Source organism: Grus americana, chromosome 2 (assembly GCF_028858705.1).
Source record: "Grus americana isolate bGruAme1 chromosome 2, bGruAme1.mat, whole genome shotgun sequence".
NCBI classification, from domain to species: domain Eukaryota; kingdom Metazoa; phylum Chordata; class Aves; order Gruiformes; family Gruidae; genus Grus; species Grus americana.
In genome coordinates, this window is record NC_072853.1 from 36,264,830 (window position 1) to 36,287,095 (window position 22,266).

General features: G+C 39.5%; 1 protein-coding gene across 2 annotated transcripts in view; it reads left to right on the forward strand.

Annotated features, from left to right (window-relative positions):
* The window catches only part of EYA1 (EYA transcriptional coactivator and phosphatase 1), a 146,006-nt gene that overhangs the window by 50,281 nt on the left and 73,459 nt on the right, over positions 1-22,266 (forward strand). Inside the window, exons 1-3 of one of the 2 annotated variants that reach the window (XM_054815776.1) lie at positions 2,762-2,952; positions 8,484-8,533; positions 9,946-10,073. In XM_054815776.1, coding sequence (XP_054671751.1) covers positions 9,950-10,073 — 124 coding nt within the window. In that variant the 5' untranslated portion in view covers positions 2,762-2,952; positions 8,484-8,533; positions 9,946-9,949. Of the gene's footprint in view, positions 1-2,761; positions 2,953-8,483; positions 8,534-9,945; positions 10,074-22,266 lie in introns of those variants that run through there. The other variant, XM_054815777.1, reaches the window with a different exon arrangement.

Consider the following 22,266-nt stretch of genomic DNA (forward strand, 5'->3'; position numbering starts at 1 on the left):
AATCTGAAGTCCAATCTTCAGACATCAGATAAAGAACTTTAAGGCACTGTTTAATGGCTGTATAAACACAGAGGACCGTTCTTTATCTTATATCCCCCATCTAGATCAATTATATGGCTTTAGTTCCCATACTGCCTACATGCCATACTATAGAAGAGATTAAAAATTCAAAGCCGATTCTTTTCTTGCAATGCATCATCAGCACCCTTTTCCTGATCATCTTAGCCCCTGTGTAATTTATCCCGTGTTTATCATCACATCATCAAGCTCTGTATATGTGTGGGGGGATCTGTCTTAGTTTAATTAAATACAGAGACTGGGCACACTCCTGAAGTTATTACTTAGACAAAATTCCCATTAGGGACTGCAAACTCCAACCAACAGTAAAGCTGTTTCAGTAAGCTTTACTTTCAAAACAGCAAATTTTTTTCATATATTTGTGCTATTTGTTTGTTTCAAATAGTGAATGAAGTAGATTTACCCAAAAAGTCACATGCATCCCTAGAAGTTGCAGTCATATTTTTTTAAATAATTTTTTTATTTCCATGGTATCATTGAAATATCACCATTTTTGAGAGACGGTTTTGAGTTACATTTTCCAGAGTCAGATGGTGCCTCACAACAAGAATATGATCATTTTTGAGGGTTCTTTCCAGAAAAAAAAAGAGCGTCTGCTTCCTAAAAGTACGTGCCTGATCTTTTTCATGTAGTAGATGAAGCTCCTAGAGAGAGCGAAGCAAGACGTGTCTTTAACTCTATATAGGATTGGGTAAGGTTTTCTAAAAAATGATCTTATCACTGGTAAAGACTTAAGTGGTAAGCATTTTCCGGAGGATCATGACTGTTCCAAAACGCATATAGTTCAGAATGATTGCATAGCCTTGTATTTCAGGATTTCAGTGAATTTTACCTGACAAAACTGCATGTCTCCATAATGAGTAATTTGTATTTCGTTCACAGTTTAATATAGAACATCATAAATAGTTTTCTTGGCGCGAGATCTGGTTTGTGACTCTAAAGAAGCGAAGGGCTTGTGTTTGTGCTGGCTACGCAGACGGGCCCAATCGAAAGCTGCTTATTTTGACCTGGGTTCCCATATATGGTGTGTGACTGTCCCGAGATCCCTTTTCTCCGCTAAACAAAATGAAATCCTAGGTGCCTTTTCAGCTCGAGGTTGACTCGTAGCTTTGCAAACCGATCTGCTTTCCTGAAGTATTCCCAATGTACTTGCTACAAAATAATGTCTCGCTTACTGGGATGTAGTAGCCAGAAGACATTCCTCCTCTAGAAGTATTGCTTTCATTCACAGATTAGTTAATTGAAGGTAAGGATATATTAGCAGTTAATAACCACAGATTTCTGTAAAGAAAAAAAGTTCTGTTTGAATCTATTTATACAGTATAAAGGGTTTGGTTTTTTTTTTATTTAGTACTGTAGACCTGGCATAATATTAAGACTTCTTTTTTTGGTACTGCGAATCGTTACGCTGTTTTCCTCATCATATTTGGATTACGTGTACTGAAAAAGTGTAAAAAAAAAAATAAGTGTTACATGAATTGAAAGATAGTGCCTACAAAATGGAAATGCTCTGGAGAACCCTGGTCAAATTTAGTTATTGTGTACGTTATAATGTTTTTTAACATAATGTGTATATTTTTAAAAGTGGGTTTTTTTAAAAAATTATGAGCAACTAAAAGTGCTGTGATAGAAATGTATCATAAACCCATTTCAGTTTAATGGCTTACTAATTAAATAATTTAATTACTTATTGATTTGTACAAGCTAAGCTTTAAAGACTTACTTAATGCACAAATTTCACTCTGTGCAACTGTCTCTCCCTTCTTTGGAAACACTTGTAAGGTCTATGGAAAGGGCCTTTACACTGTTTTAAATTTTAAAACTTCAGTAGGTGACTAGTAATAATTTAAAATACAAATTTGGCTATATTTACAATTGTTTTTAGAAGTACAGATATTTCACATACCTGCATGGTTTAAACCATTTTAAACGTTCCAGATACTTTATTTAATAAATACCTTTAAATTGGAGAAGGCTGGCTTAAATAGTTTTAGCAGACCCTTTCTTTACAAGGTTGCAAGAATCTCAGATATTTGAGAACAAATCTGTTACATATCCAATCAAAACGGCATGTCCGGACGTGCATGCTGGTTGTATGCTTAAGAGCCTCTGTGAGTATCCTTATTTAGCTTCTCTCATTGATATAATGTTGGTTTAATTCCAGTTATTCTATTAGTACGGCTTTTCTTTAAACCCGGCTTACTAGAGGGGACGCATCTACACACAATTAAACTTTTTAAATGAGGAGGGACCCGAGGGGATTCATTACTTGTTCGGGGGTGAGGCTGAAGAAGGTGCAAAAAAGGGGCTCCGGGGTGCGGGCTGGGCGCGGAGGGGGGTGCCGGGCGGCCGCCGGCCAGGGGCGCGCAGCCACCGCGCCGGTTCCGCGCAGCCGGACGCCGGCGGAGTGCGGCAGCCCCCGGCTGCGTTTCGCCCAGGCAGGAAGGTTGACTTCAGACCGCGCAAGCCTCATTGCAGTTGTAACTTTTAAACCAATAAGGTTAGGACAAGAGAATAGCTGCGGTTTGCATTACAAAAACAAAAACAAAACCCAAAGGGAAAAAAAAAAAAAGAGGGGAAAAAAAAAAAAAGAAGGAGAAGGGGAGTGAGGAGGAGAGAGGGCGCGGGAGCGGCGGCGTGCCCCCAGGCACTGCCTGGGCAGACCCACAAGGCTGAGCAAACAGACGGCAGGGCTGGAGGCAGCCTCCGCCGCGGCTTTGTCTGCCCGCCGCCGCCCCGGCCCCGGCCCGCGCCCCTCCGCCCCGGGGCGCGCCTGCCCCGCCGCGCCATGGGAGGCGCCGCCGCCGCCGCCGCCGCGCTCTGAACCCGCGAGCGCGGAGGTTGCGCGCCGCGGAGACGGCGCGCCCCGGCACCGTGAGTACCAGGCGGGCGGCGCGGGCGCTGACAGCGGCTGTCGGCGGCGGCGAGGCGGGCAGCGCGGGGCAGCGGGAGAAGCGAAAGGGGGAGGAAAAGACCAGAAAAAGGCGGCGATTGCAATAGCTTAATTGCAATAGCCCGGAGTTCTGCGCAGCGGCGGGCATTAACCGTGCGCGGAGTTGCAGGGGTGCTTTGTGCCGTCCCGGAGAAGAGCGACGCTCAATTATAAATCACTAGGTGCAGTAGTTAATTTTGGCCGTGTTTCAGGCTGGGGTTTGTAGGCTTCCCACAAAGCAGATGTTAGGCGGTTCTATTTATTGTGATCGGCCAGGTTTTGGGGAATCTCCTGTTTGATATCCTAGAGTGCTAATGGTTCGGCAGACGGGAATAACGTGATGGTGAGATGTTCAACGGGGGGGGGGGGGGGGGAAGGCACGTAATATAGGAAACCCGTAGATCTTTCTGAAAGAGACATGAGAGCGTGAGAAAAATAATAAAAAAATTGGAAGGAAGAATGCCTGACAGAGATTTTGACAGCGCTTTCTGAAGCAGGAAATCCTTTTGCTTAATATGTTTAAATTTTCCGAACACCAAGGAAAACACACAGATCCCCACAGGAGAACTTTTCAAGATGACAGAATAAACACCTACACAACTGAAATATTTGACGTTTATTGACGTTTTAGGTGGCTTCTTTAGAACGATGATCTTAGAACGAGGGAGTTAAAGACCTTTTGAAGTCTCATTAAATTTACATCTTGCTTTTGAGCAACGGAGACCCACAAAACCTTCCCAAGTCTGTATTTCTCCTGGTGTTTCTGACAAACACCGACAAGGGAAAGGACTGTCCTTTGCGGTGAAAGGTTTATTCTGGAAAAGTAAAGGTGTTGGTGCGTTTAAAAGTGTTTCTTAGAAGGTGGTTGGGTTTCGGTGGGGGTTTTTTTTTGGAAAGTAAACATTTAAAAATGAGGCAAGCAGAAGAGATAAAAACTTTAAAAAAAAAATAGGCTAGTATATTTCATATAATTTGTTTAAATGTAGAAATGATCACAGAGAGAAATTTGGGAAAAGAAGTGGAAACGTTGTGTAGTGTATCACTGGAAGTTTTTAACGTTAGATACCATGCATAATCTTTTCTTTTCCATCCCATACTGAGATGGTTTGCAAAGCATCTGCCAGAACACAGACTGCTGATGTGCAAAGTAAATAAATAACATGTATATCTATCTGTAAATACAGTTATGTGTGTGTGTGTCTGCACATGATACACTTTTAGGTATATAAACACGTATGCACGCAGCGTTTTATGTGACACGCAGTATTTAGCCGAGCACCTCACTGCTGTCGGAGTTTTCCCAAGGCCTGGTAGGGTCTGGAAATGAGCAGCCGTCCCCTCTCAGCAGTTCTGCGCAGTGGCAGACGGCTTGAGTCAAGCTTTGCCTTTGGAGAGCGGAGAAAAAAGAATGAGTAATCATTTTGTTTGAATCGCAATAAGTATGAAATACTTCTCGGGAGCCAAAAAAATCTTGTGAAAGCAGAAAGACATTCTTAAATGGCTGGTCATAATAGGAGCATTGTCACATTGTAGGACTTCTTTCTTAAAGGGAAGAAAGTGTTGGGGTTTCAAAACGTTTCATTCATGAGCATATGAAATGAGCATGCAGGATAGCACTTTTAGAAGAATTTAAACTAGTAATTAAAAATGAAATGACTGTAATTACCTGCTTCTGGTTTAATAAGCGCGATTTGTCTTTGATGTGAGTATCTAGTGAAAAAGCTCTACCTCCTCTCTTAGAGCCCAGCCATATGATTATTGGAAGAGTGAAAGTATTACCAAGTTTCATGTCTTGCCAGCAAGGTGCCTTTTTGTAGCCAATTTGCATTTTAGTTTTGTAACATTTTGGCTGTTGAAGCCATTAGGTCTGTGGGTACTGATCGTATAGCGCTTTTAAGGAGGCAAAGAGGGCTGTTGGGGAAAAGTCCTCTTCTCTCCCTCCTTTCCCCCCTGCTAAAAATGACAGTTGTTTTTTTTTTCCCTAAGGAGGAACACTCTGATTTGAAAACTGCCATTGTGTTTGAAATTTGCTTCTTTAAAGTAGAACTGTGTTTTAAGAAAAAGCGAATGTGCTGGCTATAGTTTTCTGGGTTAACTTCTTATTTTCACTTAGAAAATTTCTTTTCAGCTGGAAAAATGTTTTAAATTATGGCCATTTAAAAAAAAAATTGCTCCTAGCAAGCAAAAATACTGTGGAAAACCTGTAATTTAGACAAGTACCTACATTTTATTTGCTCTATGCTGCTGAAATTTAGAATCCCTTCCCATTTACAGTTTACTTTTCACAGAACATTATTAACTTTTTGGCTTCATACATGATCTTCTGTCAGATGCTTTTGATTTGTAATTTAGCAAAGTATAATAAACAGTGCAAAAGTCATGAATTTTCCTCTGCATCCTGAGCTCTGTGGTAGGGAAAATGTGATAAAATGTGTACCTTAAGTCTTGTTTGATGATCTCTCAAAGCAAGTTTGCCTTCTGGAAATAATTTCTGGGGTTGAAGAGCATGGTATTAACAGATTTAATGTGGCTATTCAATGGATTGGTGGAGTACTATGTGAGGTTTAACAAAATGAGAGAGACAAATTGAACATCAACAAAACCTACATCTGTGAAGAATTATAAATTTAATTAGAAAAAAGGCAAACTTAAAAGACCTCATTAACTAATCAGAATTTGATGGTACTGATTTAAGATTCTTAAATGGATGAATTTTAAGTAGCTTTGCTATCATTGTCCCTTTTTTTCTCGCCAGATCTGCAGTCCGTATTAAAGAGAAAGATGTCAAAGTTGCTTACAACAATCAAATTACACACAGTAATATTTTTTAGGTATTAAGGAGAATGTGTATGTCATTTAGCATATAAGGCATTTTTAGTTTAAGCAGAGAGCAGAGTGTAAAGGGTGAGTGACAGCTCCTTTTTTCTCTTTTCTCTTTTTTTTTTTTTTAATGTGCCCCTTTGGCTGGCTGGGTAATGCTGTTGCTTTTTTTTTTTTTTTTTACTTTTTGTTTGATATGTGAGTTATGTTGCAGAACTTCAATTATCCAGAAATCTGTTGGCAAAATGGGAGAATGTATGAGAGCAAGCACACGCCACCCAGAAATGTTTTTATTCTATGAACTGGTCGTCATAAGTGTGGTTCCTTACTACGTTGTAATTTTGTACTACACATAAAAAACTGAAAGCATGTGAAGTGTAGCATTTTGTAAACTGTAACTAATTTCACTCACATCTGTGTCTAATTGTTGTCTGCATTCGCATTCTTGAGAGTAGATTTATTTTTCCTGGACCACTCTGTGGATTCAGCTGACCAGCCTAAGTGAGGATTAGTTGTTTTAAAGTTATTTTGATTAAAGAGTCATTTTTAAATATGGTAACGTGCAACACATGGTTTAAATAATCCTTGAGACACAAAGGAATATATCTAAAGTATGTCTAATGAAAATGAAGATTGTGGATATGAACTTTCACAAATCATAGAGTGTTAGAGGACATATAAGGTATATATTTAATTCACAATGAATGAGCTGGATTTTTTTTTTTTCCCCTCTCCCATGAATCCTGAGATGAAATCTCTCTCACTATACACACACATGCACATATATGTATATATTTGTAAGTGTACAGAAGTTGTAATTGTTTTTAATTTGGGTAAATAAAATAGTGAAGATTAATTATTTTAGAGTTTAGTGAAGTATGACTGTAGGGCACTTTGGAAAATACTAGTTAATTAAAGCATCTATTTGAAAAAGGAAGTTTTTTCTTTCATAAAAGATATGTTTTAAAGGATCCTGTGCAAGAGGGAGTGAAGATAGCTCTGTAAGCAAACTTAGTTCTCACCTATAATTTTTTCCAGGTGTTTAGAAGTAACAGCAGAAACATATCCTAAGGCACTCTGCTGCAGTTTCTGGGGTAAAGAACTGAAAAAAAAAAAAAAGACAAAATGCACAGTTTTGAATGTATCTGCTCATCTAGTTTGATTTGGCATGTGACAATGTATTGAAAAGCACATTATGCAGTACTTTAAGTACCCAGTTATAAAAAGATTGATGTTTTTCAGCATGCATTATTGCATGCTTCTTGACATCATTTGTAATGTTCTGCGTTGCCTGGCTGTCCCTAGCAGTTGTTTACTCTTGCTAGTAGTAATTCTGTCTGTGATTAAAAATAACAAAAAACCCCACAACCCTACAGACACGTAAGTAGGATTTGCTTGGATGATTTTTATGGCACTTAAAATGCCTCATCTCTCTTGTCTTTGCTCTGTGATCATTTAAGAGATGTCGGTTCAGGTTGAATGGAAACGCACATGAAGGATTCTCAATGCAGACATTAAGAGGATATACATATATATATATATATATATACACCTTGCCCGGAGAAGCTTTTGTGTGCTTTTAAGCTGACGGTGTCTAGCAGTGTAGCTTCACCTGAATTTTATCACCTGCTGACAATCGTTACTGGCTACAGGGAAGTCTGTTAGCAAAGCAACAATGTTTTTCTAATAGGATATGAAAATCTATTACTCACCTGAGTTATAAAAGGAGTTCTTTTATTAAACTGGAAAATTATTGCTGGGCTTCTCAGTGGAACCAGATTCTTTTTCTTGATGAGTGACCTCAGAGGTAAATGCTACGGCTTCCTCCTATTTATCTAGCCAGAAGTGTTCTTTTAAGTCATTTTATCAGAAATCTCATTAGTGACTGGAATTTTTACAGCTAAGACCTTGTGCAATAACATGTGGGATTTTTATTTTAATTCACCCTGGCTGAAGATGGGCTCGTTTTGGAGATAATTGTGTAATAATGTTGGTCATATATTGAAGATCTTTACCCTATGTAGATCTGCCCCTTGTTGTGTCCCCCCCCCCAAAAAAAAAAAAAAATTAGTGTCAGCCTCTCCATCTTGCTTCACCCCTTGCCTTTGGGGTGAGCTGACTTGCGGGTTCCCCGCTGCCCAGGCGTGGAGGAAGGATGGCGAAGAGGAAAGCCAACGTGATGAGGGCAGGGAGCTGTCAAGAGTTAAGGGGATGGGAGGGAGAGAGAACCTGGTCGGCGATAACAAGAGGCGAGAGGGGTGGAGGATGCTGGGGGGCTCGGGGCTGGAGCGGCTGCCGCGGCTCCCGCTGCCCTTGGCGAGGCGGTGTGGCAGGGTTACCTTTGCGGGGGTGCTGTGCTGTGCCGTGGGAGGAGTGAGCCCCTCTGCAGCTGTCACGAACCCCTGATGAATCACTATCCCGTCACTTGGCCGCCGTCCCCCGGCGCGGGGAGGAGGGAGAGAGACCTGCCGAGGAAACAACAGTTGAGCCTTCAATTTAAAGACAATATGCCTTTCACGGGCACCGCACCCTCCTCCTCTCCTTTTGGGTTTAAAGGACAGAATTGTCATCTGTGGTGATATCCTTTCTTTAAATTAAGGCCTCGTAGTAAAGCGGAGTAACAGAGGCTTCTGTTTGTTTCCCTGGTTTGCAGGTGCAGAAGTCCCAAACCAGTTCAGATGTTGCTGTTTCCTCAAGCTGCAGGTAAGGATTTGTTTGAATATTGCTATTTTTCTGCAAGCCTTTTACTCTTTTTTTTTTAACTTCAGGTGTTAAGAAAATATTTATTCTTCTTTTCTGCATTAAGCAGATGAGTAAGTGCTACAGTGTCGCTTTTACGTGTGTGCAACCAAGTCTGTAAACCACGAGCACGTACACTTTTTCACTAAATTGTTTGACTTTATAGTAGGTACTGGCTTTTCAAACTCATTGCGATATCGTCCTTTTTTATGTGTAGAGTGGTTTAGCTAATGAAACATAAAGTGAAGGATTTTGTGATAAACTCTCAGTTAAAATGTGAAAACTTCATAGCTGAAATGACACTTAGGCTTAAGGATATTTATACCATTACTGTGGGAGGAATTTTATATTTAATTTTAATAGTCTTTAAAAGAGCCTAAGCATTTCTTTTAAACTGAAAAAATTACTGGTTCAAATGTCTTGGAGGTGCAGTAACCTGTGACATTTCTACTGGGAGCAATTACTTAGACTGAGTACGTCAAATAACATTATCAAAAGTTTTAGGTATAAAGAAACGGAAGGATGGGGCATTTCAATCGTAAGCTTCCCCAGCATCAACCAAGGGATATGTCGTGGTGGTGGCTGTTTGCCTTTTTATATAAGGCTATTAAAAACACAAATTGGAAATATTCAGCTGCTTGCGTGCTGTATAAACATTTAATTTTTGCTTTGAATCGGAATTGCTCTCTTCTTATTTTGACTAAGCGTCACCTGCTGAGATACAGCAGAGCGCTAAGGCATACTAACGCCTATACGGATTCACTGTATGTTGGTCATATCCCTTTTCAGTTGGGCACGCTTTATGTAATCCACAAAGCAAACAAGTGAGCAGACATAATAATGTTTTAATGCTGCATTTGTTTCAACGGAAACAGAGGAACAATTAAGTAGTTTGCCAGAGTAAACACATACATCAGGAATATCTCATTCCCTGTCAGTAGATGATAGGTTTCCACAATTGCTTCAAGTGTTTTATTTGGTTTGGAGGCCCATTATATTGCCACTGAGTGGTAAATCTTGAAAAAGCAGAGTGTTAATTTGTTGTTAAGAGAATATATGTCTTCGTACATTGGTGAATCCGTCTTTGTACGTATCTTAAAAATACAAGGTGACACGAGTGTTTACAGTACTTGGTATCTAAATTTTATTCTGTTAGAAGCTGCAAAAATAATTACAGTAGCTGGTCAGTCATGGGGCGGGGAGGAGGGGGCTAGAAAATGAGTTTAACACTAGAAAATACCAGGTTGGGAGAAGCTGCTCATTTTTTGCTAAGAATTTTCAGGATGTTGATTAATAGTGGGCTGCGTCCCGTTTAGGTAATTCCTCTGTAATCCATGTTGAATATGTCACTAAAACAAGTTGCATCTTGTTTTCAGGTCTATGGAAATGCAGGATCTAGCCAGCCCACATAGCCGACTAAGTGGTAGTAGTGAATCCCCCAGTGGTCCAAAACTTGATAACTCCCATATAAATAATAATTCCATGACACCCAATGGCACAGAAGGTGAGCCACTATTTTTTTAGTGTTTCGTAGTTTGTTTTTTCTCCTTGTTGCATTGGCGTTCTAGCAATCAGTAAGCCATATAGAAAAAATGATTTACTATTTTAGGTGTTATGTGTTTATGTAATACGGCGTATAGAGCCGATGTTCAATGTTTATCAGTAGCTACTATTACCAAGTTTCAGCAATAGCTTTTATTCCAGGTTTATGTTCCTTTTGTGGAGTTTGAATGGACTGAGCAGGTAGTATGTGCAGAGCTTAGGAAAAAAAAAAAAAATCCCCCAAGCCCCAAAAGGGTAGTTTAGTGATGAGAAAAAATAGGAGGTGTTTACAATTATTGTACTACAAAATGTAATGTTTCAGTCTTTCTCACTATTTCGGTATTTCTTTATGTTGTCACTTTTTGCAAGCTCCTAAGGCTATGAAAATTTTGTCAAGTAGGCTAATAAAACTGAGTGTTGAAATTTCCTCGGGGTAGCTTGCTGCTCTGATGGAGTGGCCAAAATTCAAACAGGTGTAGTAATTCAATGGGGTAAGCTGATACCTATTTTTCAAGAAGCGGTCAGGCAGTTGATAAGTTATGTTTGTTCTCAGTAGAATACTAACAGCAGAACAACCTAACAGCTTTGCCGGTAATATAATACATATATATACACATATAATAATACATATAATGAAACACAGAACAGTTTCTATAATAAGCAGCGAAAAATACTCTTTCCTGTAACATTTACATGGCAACAGTAGGAAAGATGGTACGTGACATTTGGCTAGTTATGTGAATAGAGATTTTAATGCATTACTAGAAAAGAGAATCGCACAGCTTCAAATATACTTTTCAATATAGAAGTATGGTTAGACAACTGTTGTAGCAAAGATACGCCTTTTTTTTCCTAAGAACTGGGTCATATTAGTGCTGTCAGACTGTTTAGGATTATGGACATGCATTGCATTCTTCAAGGAAAGGCATATGTCAATCAAACAGATGTCGCCCCCCCTCAATTCCCCAAACATTTCTGTTATTCATTCTAATTGGAGCCCTCTGTAGTGGGGAGGGTTTATGGGTTATCAGATTAACAGGCGATTGTGCCAGAGTTGTGTATAATTTACTTTTTGCTATCGCTGTAAAAGTATTGCTGCAATCAAATTTTAAGCCATTTGAAAAAGAAAAAAAAGTAACTTTTTAAAGAATAAAGTGCTTAATGTGTTAATGTAGTTTAAGCAGAAAAATATTTCATGTCCACAGATGAGTCTTCTTCCTTTTTAATACCCAAGTATATTAATATATTTTTATGTCCTATTAACAGGTATATACCAGTTTTGGTACAGGATAAAATTGCTCGACTCTTTCAAATTAAAATTCCTCTTGCTTACAAAAGCCTTTGCTGTAAACTTCACCAGCTTTTGTAACTTCTGTGTAACGTGAAGGTTCTTTAGTAGCACAAAAATAGGGAATGTTCCTTGAAAGACTGACAGACACTCACCATCTGGCTCGACTTCTGTTCTAAGTAATTGTTGTGTGCAGGCATACACTCTAGAAAATGGGGTGCTTAATATTACTTTGTCAGGAAATTAGCTATATATTGTATCTATTCATGGACTGACCTCAGGTAGCAAATGATTTTCGAAATAATGTCCCAACTTCTAGGTAGGTATCAGAGTTTATTGAAGAAAGTAAATTAAACCACAGTAACTTAGTTATTTGACATTAGAATTTTGCAGTTCAGGCTTATTCATTTTGGGTGAATTCTACCCGGAAGGCTCTAAGTTGCAATACACGTTTACCTTCTGAAACAAAGCCAAACAGTTTTCTTTTCTTTGCAATTTTCCCTCAGGTGACATGACCCTCCTCAGCACTGCAGACTGGTTGCTAAGCCCTAGCACACAGACCCCCGCAGGTTTGGGTGGCTGCGGTGGGCGCAGCAGGCGTGGGCGCTCAGCATGCGTTTTCAGATGTTGTCCAGAAAGCGTCCTGAGAAATAGCTTGTGCTTGGCGATTCTGGTCTAAACTTTCTAAATTGAAAATTCCTGTCTCTGATTGCTCTTAAGTGACAAATAAGGAAAAGTTTTTGAAAGAAACATAATCGAATAATTTATTTCTGAATTAGATGTGTGCCAGGAGACAAAATTCGTGAGCAAAGCAGATGCTTAAGAATCTGAAGGTGGAATTTTTGCTGTTAATCTGTTTTATCTTGAGGAAATGTTTGGTTTGGGTTCGTTAAGCTGCTAAACAGGCTTAAGAAAAAATGGAGTGAATGAAGCAAGGGTTTCTTATTTTTTTTTAATGAAGGGTGAAGTAAAATTATTTTTTCTGAGATTCTTTAAGCAGAATCCTGCTGAGACACAAGCGGCAGATTGTAAGGATGCAGTCGTAAGGGCTTGCCAAACACCTTTTTCTTAAAATGTTGCCGTGTTTTGCTTGCGTGTTGCATGTGAAGTGGAGGTGTGCGTTGCTGAACCTTCACATGTTAAATATAATATGTGAAACCAACTTCTAATCTACTATGCACTTATTCTCACTAACATGAAAAAGCCCTCCTTTTCTGGTGTAAGGGACCTTCATGTGAACGAGAAACAGACCCTCCAGGTATTTGCATGTCATAAATATCTTGTAAAGATATGTTAAATTTGATTTGACTATGGGTGTGATTTAGGCAAGTTTCCATACCCTGAAGTGCAGGATATGTTCACTAGATGAGGAGGAGTTAGTTAAAAACAAAAAGGCAGAAAACTCCCCACCCCTGTCCCAAAGTGAAATGGCCCTGTTTCAAACAAATCTGTTCATTACTTCCTCTAAGGCACATTTTCAGACTTGTCTCTTATTGATGTTGTTCTACAAGAGGATGTGGTTGGAAGATAGCTCACTGTTATTAGCTAATATTTTTAGCTTCACACTTAGTGGTGAGTTTTCAAAGCATTGAATGGGGATTTAGTTGTGTGATTGAGCCTGAGTTTAATCTCTGCATGCAGCTTTGATATAATAACTCTTTGTGTGCTTAATTTCACTTTGGTAGAGCAAACTTACCATAGTGTAGAACTGACCAGGTAGTGTTGGCCAAGGACTGCAGCTGAAGAAATTTTGGGGGGGAGGGTGTCGGATGACTGCTATTTATTTCCTTCTATCTAAATATTTTTGACAAGTCAGATTTACTACTTCTTGTCTGAGATAGCAGTTCTTCTACATGATTCTCTTAGAGCATAGTGATTTCTGTAGAACTTATGCTATCCTTTTAAGTTTATTGCAGGTCATGAGACAGTCTTCATAACTCTGGTTGTATGTGTGGTGAGGGGAAAAGTAGCATTTCCTTAACATCTTGATTAAAAAAAAATCATAGCTAATAAGAAGTGATTACTTTGCGGGTGTTTGGTTTTTTTCTTCCTCTTCTCCAGGCCAGGCAGCATAGTCTTCAAACCAGTGGTGGGGAAGTAACAAGGAAATTATAGAGTCTGACTCGTCAGAAATTTCCCAGGATCAAAGGCAGAGGAGTAACACTAAAATGTCTGGCTAAAGACACTCAGAAAAATCAGTCCTGGCATGCCAAGATGGTGTTGATGATATAAATACTGCAGTATTTGAGTTTTCCATGATCTCTCTAAGTGTTTTTCCACAAAATACCCTGTTGTAGGGAGCAGCAGACACTGGACACCATTAAAAATTTGGCCCTATATGACTTGCCTGAGAAAATCTGTTTAAAAAAAAAAAAGAAGAGAGAGAATTGAAGTAGGGTTCAAAATGTTCGTAGTTGTGCCTTATCTCTAATCTTCCTTTGTCAGCGAATTGCTGTGGTGGGTTGATGCTGAAGGAGTTAAAGAAACAATAACAACAGAAGCTCATAAAATTGCCATTCGTTAAGCTTATCAGACAGCTAGTGGTTTTCCAACAACAGTGCTCACTTTGGTAGATACCCTTTAGAGGGGAAAGGCTGCAAGTAATCAATAAATTTGAAAGGAGTAGCAAAGCTGTTTTCCATAGCGGACAACTGCATCCAGTTTCTGCCTACAGTCATCTTTACTTTTATCTGAAGAATGTGAATCAGTTCTGATGACTGAGAAACAGAAGCCTGTGGCCCATCATGGTAATGTTTTATGCAACTGGAAAAGAATAGATGAAAATTGGGAGAAAGAGACGTGGTTTTCCAAGCAACTACACTTCATTCATGTTAGGAGTATGGAACTGCCTCTGCCCTCATTTTTGAGTGCTCAGAAGGAGGAAGAGAAGGCATTTTCATATCAAGCGGGAAGGGAAAATGGATAACAAACTGAAGATCAGATTTTCAAAGATACATAGGAAGGGAGGCTTCAAAGGGAGCTGGACATCAAAATTCCTTGGAAAAAAAAAGGGTTCTCACTCTTTAAGTACCTGCTGCAACATGAGAATGAGATCCCACACAAAGGCATTCAAAGCTCCCCACTACGTGACTATCTGATGGGTGGCCATTAGAAAGGTTGTTTTAAATCTGGTGAACGTAAATCCATCTTCAAGTTTTCAAAAGGCAGTGCTGTGTAGCACGTTTGCTGTCGAGCTGCAATATTATAGAATGGAGAAAAAATTGTTTTCAGTGTTTTCCGAAGTAATGGTGAAGTGAGATGTTGAAATCCATAGAGAGGGTATGAACTGGTCATTGTTATGGCACATGATGTAGATTTCTGCAAGTAGATGATATGTTGAGTATTCATTGTAATTCTAAGAATACTTTGTAGCACTCAAAATAGTCTTTCATTATTTCAATCAAACCTGCACATTGGCAGTGAATAATTTTTAATTTTGTATAAATTATTCATCATTTTTAATAGTTATTCATAATTTTGTGTACTTTGGGGTGCAAAGTTGTGGTAAGTGATGGTAATCAGACAAAATGATCCTCCTTTGGCAGATGTGTTGGTTCTAGTATCTTTTAATTGCTCATTTCTGGAGTTTCTGCCAGTTATGTATGCTGAAGTTTCCAGAGTTGTGTTTGTGATGAAGATGGTATGAAACTTGTACTTGATGCAGGAATACCTCCATATTTAGACATCCTGAAATAATAGCCAGGTAAAGATGAATCTAATCCTGGCATTTCAGTGGGGTGTTAGTATCAAGAACTATTGATGCTAACTTCTTTACTCTGCCCCAGAAGAGCACGAGAGGACAGGTGTGTGGCCAGAGGCAAAGACCGCAGTGGTCCCAGGCCCCAGACTGGCAAAAGCAACCTGGGGGTCTGTAGGGGCTAGTAATCTGGTCTTCAACCTGCTGCCACTTCTGAAGGATAAAAATCAGATACACATCACACTGCCCATTTATGTGAAGGCAAGGGGCTGACTTGGACTATCTTTTCTTCCCTGCTCCTCGCTTTTTTCTTCTTGCTGTATTACACTGGCTTCCTTCCAGACTCTTTGTCTTATCTGTGCTTTTATTCTCCTCAGAGTCCTTCTACCTGTTCTGAGCACAAATAGCATAATGCTCTATTATTGCTCTTTCTTAGGTTTTTGGCCAGTGAAATAACTTGTCTACTCCTCTGTTGGCTCAGTCCAGCAACTCCTGTTGCAAGATCTTGAGGAAGAGACTGGCTAATAAATATTTGTGTATTTATTGTCTTTTCTGTATGTATGTGCATCTGTTTGTGAAAGCTTCACGAGTTTGTTTTCCCCCATAATATTTTCCTGAAAGAAAGGACCTCATTTAAATGAAAAGTCAATGGCAGTACGGGTTCCCACAGACATTTGAGGGAAAGAAAAAACTCCAAATGACAAAGAACTTAAAAAAAAAAAGAAAAAGAATTTAACATCTTGGAAGCACCATTATTTTAGTATTTATTTTTGCAAGCTTCTCATAAATGTCTTCGCAGCACATGCCTTTCCGGACTGTGGATGGAGCGTGGTGGTGTAAGAGCACCCTCTGAGCGTGCCTGAGGGTCCCAGAGCTTCGCTGGCACAGTAGCTTTGCACGGGCTGCAGGATGTCAAGAATCTGTGAAGATATTTGCTACTTCACTGAAAACTGTAACTGCAACACATCTCACTAGGTGCGGCGCCTCTCCAGTGGGACCAGCCTGTCATGCATGATCTGCATGTGTGCAGTCGCATGACTGCACAGCATAAGATAGAAATATCATATGCCTGGCCAGTAATACAGACAAGAAGGAAATCCAGCCCCTGCTGTCAGTGTGCACCAGGAGAAACTCCAGGGAACAGGAGCAGGACATCTAAATCTAGTCTTAACATCACACCTCAATAGACAATAGGGTGATATCTGAAGACCCTTAGCAACTTCAGAGACTTGTGACCCTTCAGATGATTTAGCACTTCCATTTGCATCCTGTAGTCTTCTGAGGGGTTTTGCTTATCATAGGTAGATAAAAAAGCATGAAACTTGGTTACACTTCAGTGTTAGTTGGATCATCTGACCCCTGGTCAGTGAGTGAAGTACCTGTGCCACCTGGTTTGATGAGACAAGCTGGGGAGTTTTCCGCTGCTGCTGGGTGGAAGGGGATGCAAGCTGGTGCTACCCCTCTTTGTCCAGGTGACCTTGGCTTTAAGTCTGGCAGTCCTGGAGTTCAGACCCTGGCCAAAAGCAGAGGATATTATTTCCCACTTATGAAAGGTCCCACCCGCTTTGTCATTCTGCTTCTGTCTTCATGTCTCAGTCTTGCATCTTGTACACCTAAATGGCAGAGTGCGCTTGACTTCTCCATGACGCTCTCTATTCACTTGAAGCCCTCTGTGTTCCCAGAAGGTAGCTGAAGACAACCTTCTTTGCCATTCATGGCTGGGGCTGTGACACTGTGTGGTCATTTTGTCTGGCTTTGGTTAAAGAGTACAGATATTTCACATGGATGCCATGCAAACTATTGCACGTGTGTAGGGGAGTTGCCATGGTTAGATTCCTAACTGAGGATTTAAGAAGGGGAAAAAAAAGAGGTAATAGCCCATAAGACCTCTAAAAGGATTGTTTCTGGATATATGCTGCCTCCATTTGGACAGGAGAGATACAATCATTCAGTGTAAACTGACAAGTGAGTGTGAAGGGGTAAGAACATCACTTTGACTCAGATATTCTCATCTCCTAACACCAGTGAATGAGACTATTTTAACCCATGATTATACTTCTCAGATGAATATCCAGGTGAAATCTTGATTAGCAGCCACAAATTCTATCAAAACTTGTCTCCATCCAGATGGTTTTGAATTTTCTTTCTGATTTTGTACTGTAGCGGTGATGCCGTTTCTTTGTAAATTTAAGTTTTTTACTGCCAGATGAGCAGGTTACAATGACGTTATAGATCTTTCAGTTGTAATGCATAACATGAGAGGAAGATGAGGGTCGTGGGGGAACCGTGCATGCAGTGAAAGCTAGGTGTTAGCCACAGACGGAAGAATACTGCAGAAGTTTTGAAGCCTTCTCACATCAGAGGAGAGGAGAGCAGGAAACAGTCTGGGCTTGAACTAGAATGTGCTGCTTTAAGCAGGGACTTTCTTTGAAAACTGAACATAAATTTAGGCTGGAAATTACCTTGTAGTAATTACCTTCTGGTAATTTCCAGACAAATGAGATTCAGGAAGAGTCCTCTGCTTTGAGAAACAGGAGCAAGTAAGTTTATCAAGCTTCATGGTCAGGAGCTGATGATTTGATAGTCTGTGATAAACAGAGGGAATAATTACTAGTATAATTGAATAACCTGTTTATATGTAATCTGTAACCTTTAGTAAGCTGTTTATAATTGCAAGACTTTTCAGTGCAAACAGTTGAGAGTTTGAATAAAATAATGGAAAATATCATCAGCTTAGAGATTTAAGGTAGAATTTTTGTCCCGTTGTTAGTGACAATTATCTTTGAGCTTTAAGGTGAGCTTTGGGCTTCTAGTGGATACAGACAGAGGATGGTATCAATAATAATGCATATATGAAATACTTAATCAAAATATCTACCTGGTGCTTAGCTGCTAATATTATTTGAACATGTCACCTTGAGACAAAGCAAAATAGAGCTAGAGATTGTATGTATGTCTATAAACAAACAGCCTCGCTTACTTTGTTGAGACTCTTTGTGCCCTGTGAACATTGAGAGCTGTCATCCAGGAACAATTTCATTTTGCCCACTTATTCATGTAATACAAAGACTATAACATTATAGTGTTAATTCAGTCTTACAACTGCAAAATTAAAACTGATTTAATTACTCAGCCATGTTTACAATGTTTCTATTCTGGTTTAATGTATATGGCGTAGCTGTTAACAAAGACTATTTCAGTAGAGCCAGCCTTATACGTATTTTAGATAATCAAAGTAATTTTAAAAAGATACTTAAAACCCTTACTTTTGCATGCTTGAAGGTGCAATCTTTATGATGTATTCATATGACTGTTGAGTTAGGAATGGCCAAATGTTAGGTCTATAAATCCATATTTAAAACAACCAGCATCTCATTCCTCATAGCACTTTTTACGGCTATACACACCAGTGACTGCATGACAAGCTGTGAACTCAGAAGGTTGTTACTTGGCCAGTGAACCACATGAACTTGTGAGTTCTTGTCTGGTGTTCTCTCAGTGGAGTTCAGAAACAGCCATATAGTCATTGTTAACCACCTTTTGTAATATTGCTGACAAAACGTGGCATGTTGCACTTGCAATCTCTGAGTGTCTTAAGAAGAAATATCTTGACAATCGATGTAACGTTAGATGAGCAGTTATGCTAAGTCACAATTTTTGTGCTTTTTTTCTCAAAACTACCATGTGTGTTATTATCTGCTACTCCTATATTTTCTATTATTCTGTTGTGTTGTTTTCTTACACAGTTTCTTTTTAAATCTTGTTTTTAGAATTTCATAAACACAAGAAAAGAAAAATGAGGAGGAAAAATGTCTCTCTGTTGACATACCCTCTTAAGCTCCTTGGTATATAAACCAAATCTATATCAATAATTCTAAGTAACTGTTGAATTTTTTTCAGCAGATTAGATTTCTTTTTGCAACAGATTAGATTTCTTCTTGAACTTCTTGTTGATAATCTCGTTTATTACATGAATGATTTAGCCAGCACTAAAACTTAGTAGCATATTACTAAATCAGAGTCTGTCTCTCTAATGCAAGTCTGATAATTCTGCACCTCTGTAAAGGTCTGCTTTGATAAAGGAGCAGCAGAAATGGGAACTCGTTTCGCTTTCTGCGGTCTCTGCCATGACAGCACGCTGTTGGCAGTTACTGGCAAGCTTGCAACGTGTTCTCTGTAGATGTGTCAATATTCCCACTCATTGCCCAGTGTCATCCTGTGAAAGCTTAGGACACGTTGCAGAAATGTTAATTGTCATGGAAAATATGGAGAGTTGAAATCCAGAGCATGCTTACGGAGCAGGCGGCAGGGTCAGATCCGTGCCCGTCCAAAGCTTTGCTTCCTTGGACAGCTCCTTATATCTCTCGTGATAGACATGGATTACTGATGCGCTACTGTGATAGACTGGCAGACTTGTAACCTTAGGAAATCCCTTCGCAGCTGTCTTTCCCCGTGATTCTGAGGGGAAATACGCTCCGTTGTAGGTCATTTGCCTTGGGCAAATGAGAGACCTTCCTTTGCAGTGAGATTCCATGTGATAAATATTTCCAACGGGTAAAACCATGGCTGTTCTTCTCAGTTTATTTCTTTGTATAGCAAGCTTTCATCCTCTTGAAATACATTTAGGATCAGATAGAAGGAAATATGTAGTCGTTTTCTGGCATTTTGATTAAAATGCTTGGGGAACGGAGGGCTTTTCAGTTCCTATCCATCTTTATTAAATTCCCAACTAGCTGCGGAGCAAAGGTCTGTTAAGGTCATGGTTGTTCCTAAAGACGGTGTGATAAGGCTTATTTATTATCACCCTACCAATGGATATCCAGATCAGGATTAATGTGAACAGCCTTTGTTATCCTGTTTTTCGTATATTCAGGAAATATAACAGCTGAGAGAGGAGACATAAGGAACAGTTGTTCTGAAAAATTTGTGAGCACCTCAGTCAGCAACTAGAAGCTTCATTTCCATGAAGAAGGCACTGCATTGTATTTTGTATATATTATCCTCTATCTTCTAAAGTAGTATGTCTACTAAACAGCATTCGGTTATAAACATTGTTGCACTGAAGTATTGCTTGTGAGTCATAGGGACAGAAATTCCACGTTGATAAGTTTTTTCCCAAAATAGTGTCTTGAACAAGGATCTGAGATCCAGATAGGTGCAAAGGCACATGAAGTAGGCTTTTAAACCAATGGCAAATGAGACATTTACACCTACTTAGAAAGAAATTATCCTAAAAATCTTTATCTAGAGCAAATGATGCTATTGGTCTCTACATTGTGTGAGGTGGCTCAGCGTAGTCCTTGGATTGCTAGTTGTGGTGATCCTAACAATGATATTTTATTTTATAAGGAATATAGAAGAATTGTTTCTCCAGTAGAGAAGAAGGGAAGAGTTTGGAGAAAGCATGTACTGAAATCTTCCACCCTTTACCCCAAGTCAGGTTGATCTGTCTCATCTTCCTCTCTTTTCCTCCCCACAGCTGTCAGCTGTAGAGAAAAGCATCTGTCATTGATATTTCCAAAAGTATAATTGCATCATGAAAATTAGGTTCAAAAGATTTGCAGATTTTTGGGAAAGCTGGAGTAATCTAGGAGGGAAGTATTAGTCTGACTGTAAAATGTACCTGTGATAAACTTCTAAGAAAAAACAGAAGATAATGTTGATGCTATAAACCTTGGTACCTAGATTAACAAACTGTGTAGAACTTGCTGTAAAAATCTGGTAGTTTCTGGAAAATTACTTGGGATAGACACTTTGCAACAAATATTTTGTTGCATCTGTGTATTAGACTTTCAGTACTTAGTTATGAAATGAAGTTGAATATGTTATATGCTGTGTTTTTAAGAAATACATTTGTATTAGAGTTGTAGTTCAGTTCCTGACTGCACTCTTGAAGTGAACCTTTTGGGCATCCTTTCTTACAACATGTTAATTCACCTTGTGGAGTGTCTTGGAGTTCACTTCTTTCAAAAAAGGAGCTCTGCAGAAGTGCAGCTGATGTTCTCCAGCTGCTGATGGGTGCTCACTCCTTGGAACAAGACTAAACCTAGCATGAATAAGCCTCTCAAAAAATGCCTAAACTGTGGATACTGGACCCTCTGCACCAACCATTTCACTCCATGAGACTTTTCTTACTGGTCTGCACTGCTTGCTAACGCAGACGTAGCAGAGTTTTGTGTGGAGCTAGTATTGATCTCCTGAGTTAGCACGTGCAGACAAAGCATCCTGCTCAAGAATTGAAAGAAAATAGTGAGCTATTAGTAAAATCTTGAGAGATTGCATGTAAATCTCTTGAATGAGGTCAAGTGAAGGAAATAGTGAGGCATGTGGAAATAAGAATTTGGAATGGCAAGGAAAGGTCCTTTGTCAAAAGGGGAAAGCGCCTGTCCCTCACCCTTTGCAAACCTGGCACTTAAAAGGTTTCTGTTAGTGATGGTTGCAATTCCTGAACACATATGTATAGGCACGCATACATGCACACCTATGTCAAGATGCCACTAAGGCTTTACAAGTCAAATAGGGTGTACTTTGCCTTGGTTTTCTTGGAGTCACTTTCTGCAGTGGTAAGGAATTGCCTTGCTGAAAGGTCAGGTATGCACCAGGGCTGGTGCGTGGGAAGCGGTGACTGTGTGTGTCAACAACGGCAAAAGCGGTGGGATGTTGATAGTAAGATCAGCTCTGTTGTTTTCTGAAATGTCATCCTCAGTTGCTTTTGGTGTGCTGTAACTGTAAAAGCTAGGTATGTAAAAATGGATTTGAGAGATTGCCGTGCTGATCTGATAACTCCCTGGGAGTAGGTACTGTGCCTGTTTGCATCCATGCCAGGTCAGCCCCATCCTTGCCCCGTGGATTGGAATACTGTTACTGAGATTGTGCTGGAGTATCAGAAAGGGAAATTTGTTTATTTACTTGAGGCTTTATTAAAAGTCATTAATTAATAATTAATTATGATGCAGCATGAGCCAGGAGAGAATCTCTCTTACTGTCATTCTTTTTCACTCCCTGATGGACATGTTGGGTCGTGGGTGCAGAAGGAATAAAATGTAAAAGCATTCTTTGAAGTATCTGGTGAGGACTGTGTCCCCTTTGTTTATTCAGGGTCATTGAGTATAAAGTTGGTTTTCATTTTGAGAAGAGAAATCCACCATGAGGAAAGTGTTTTACTTCATC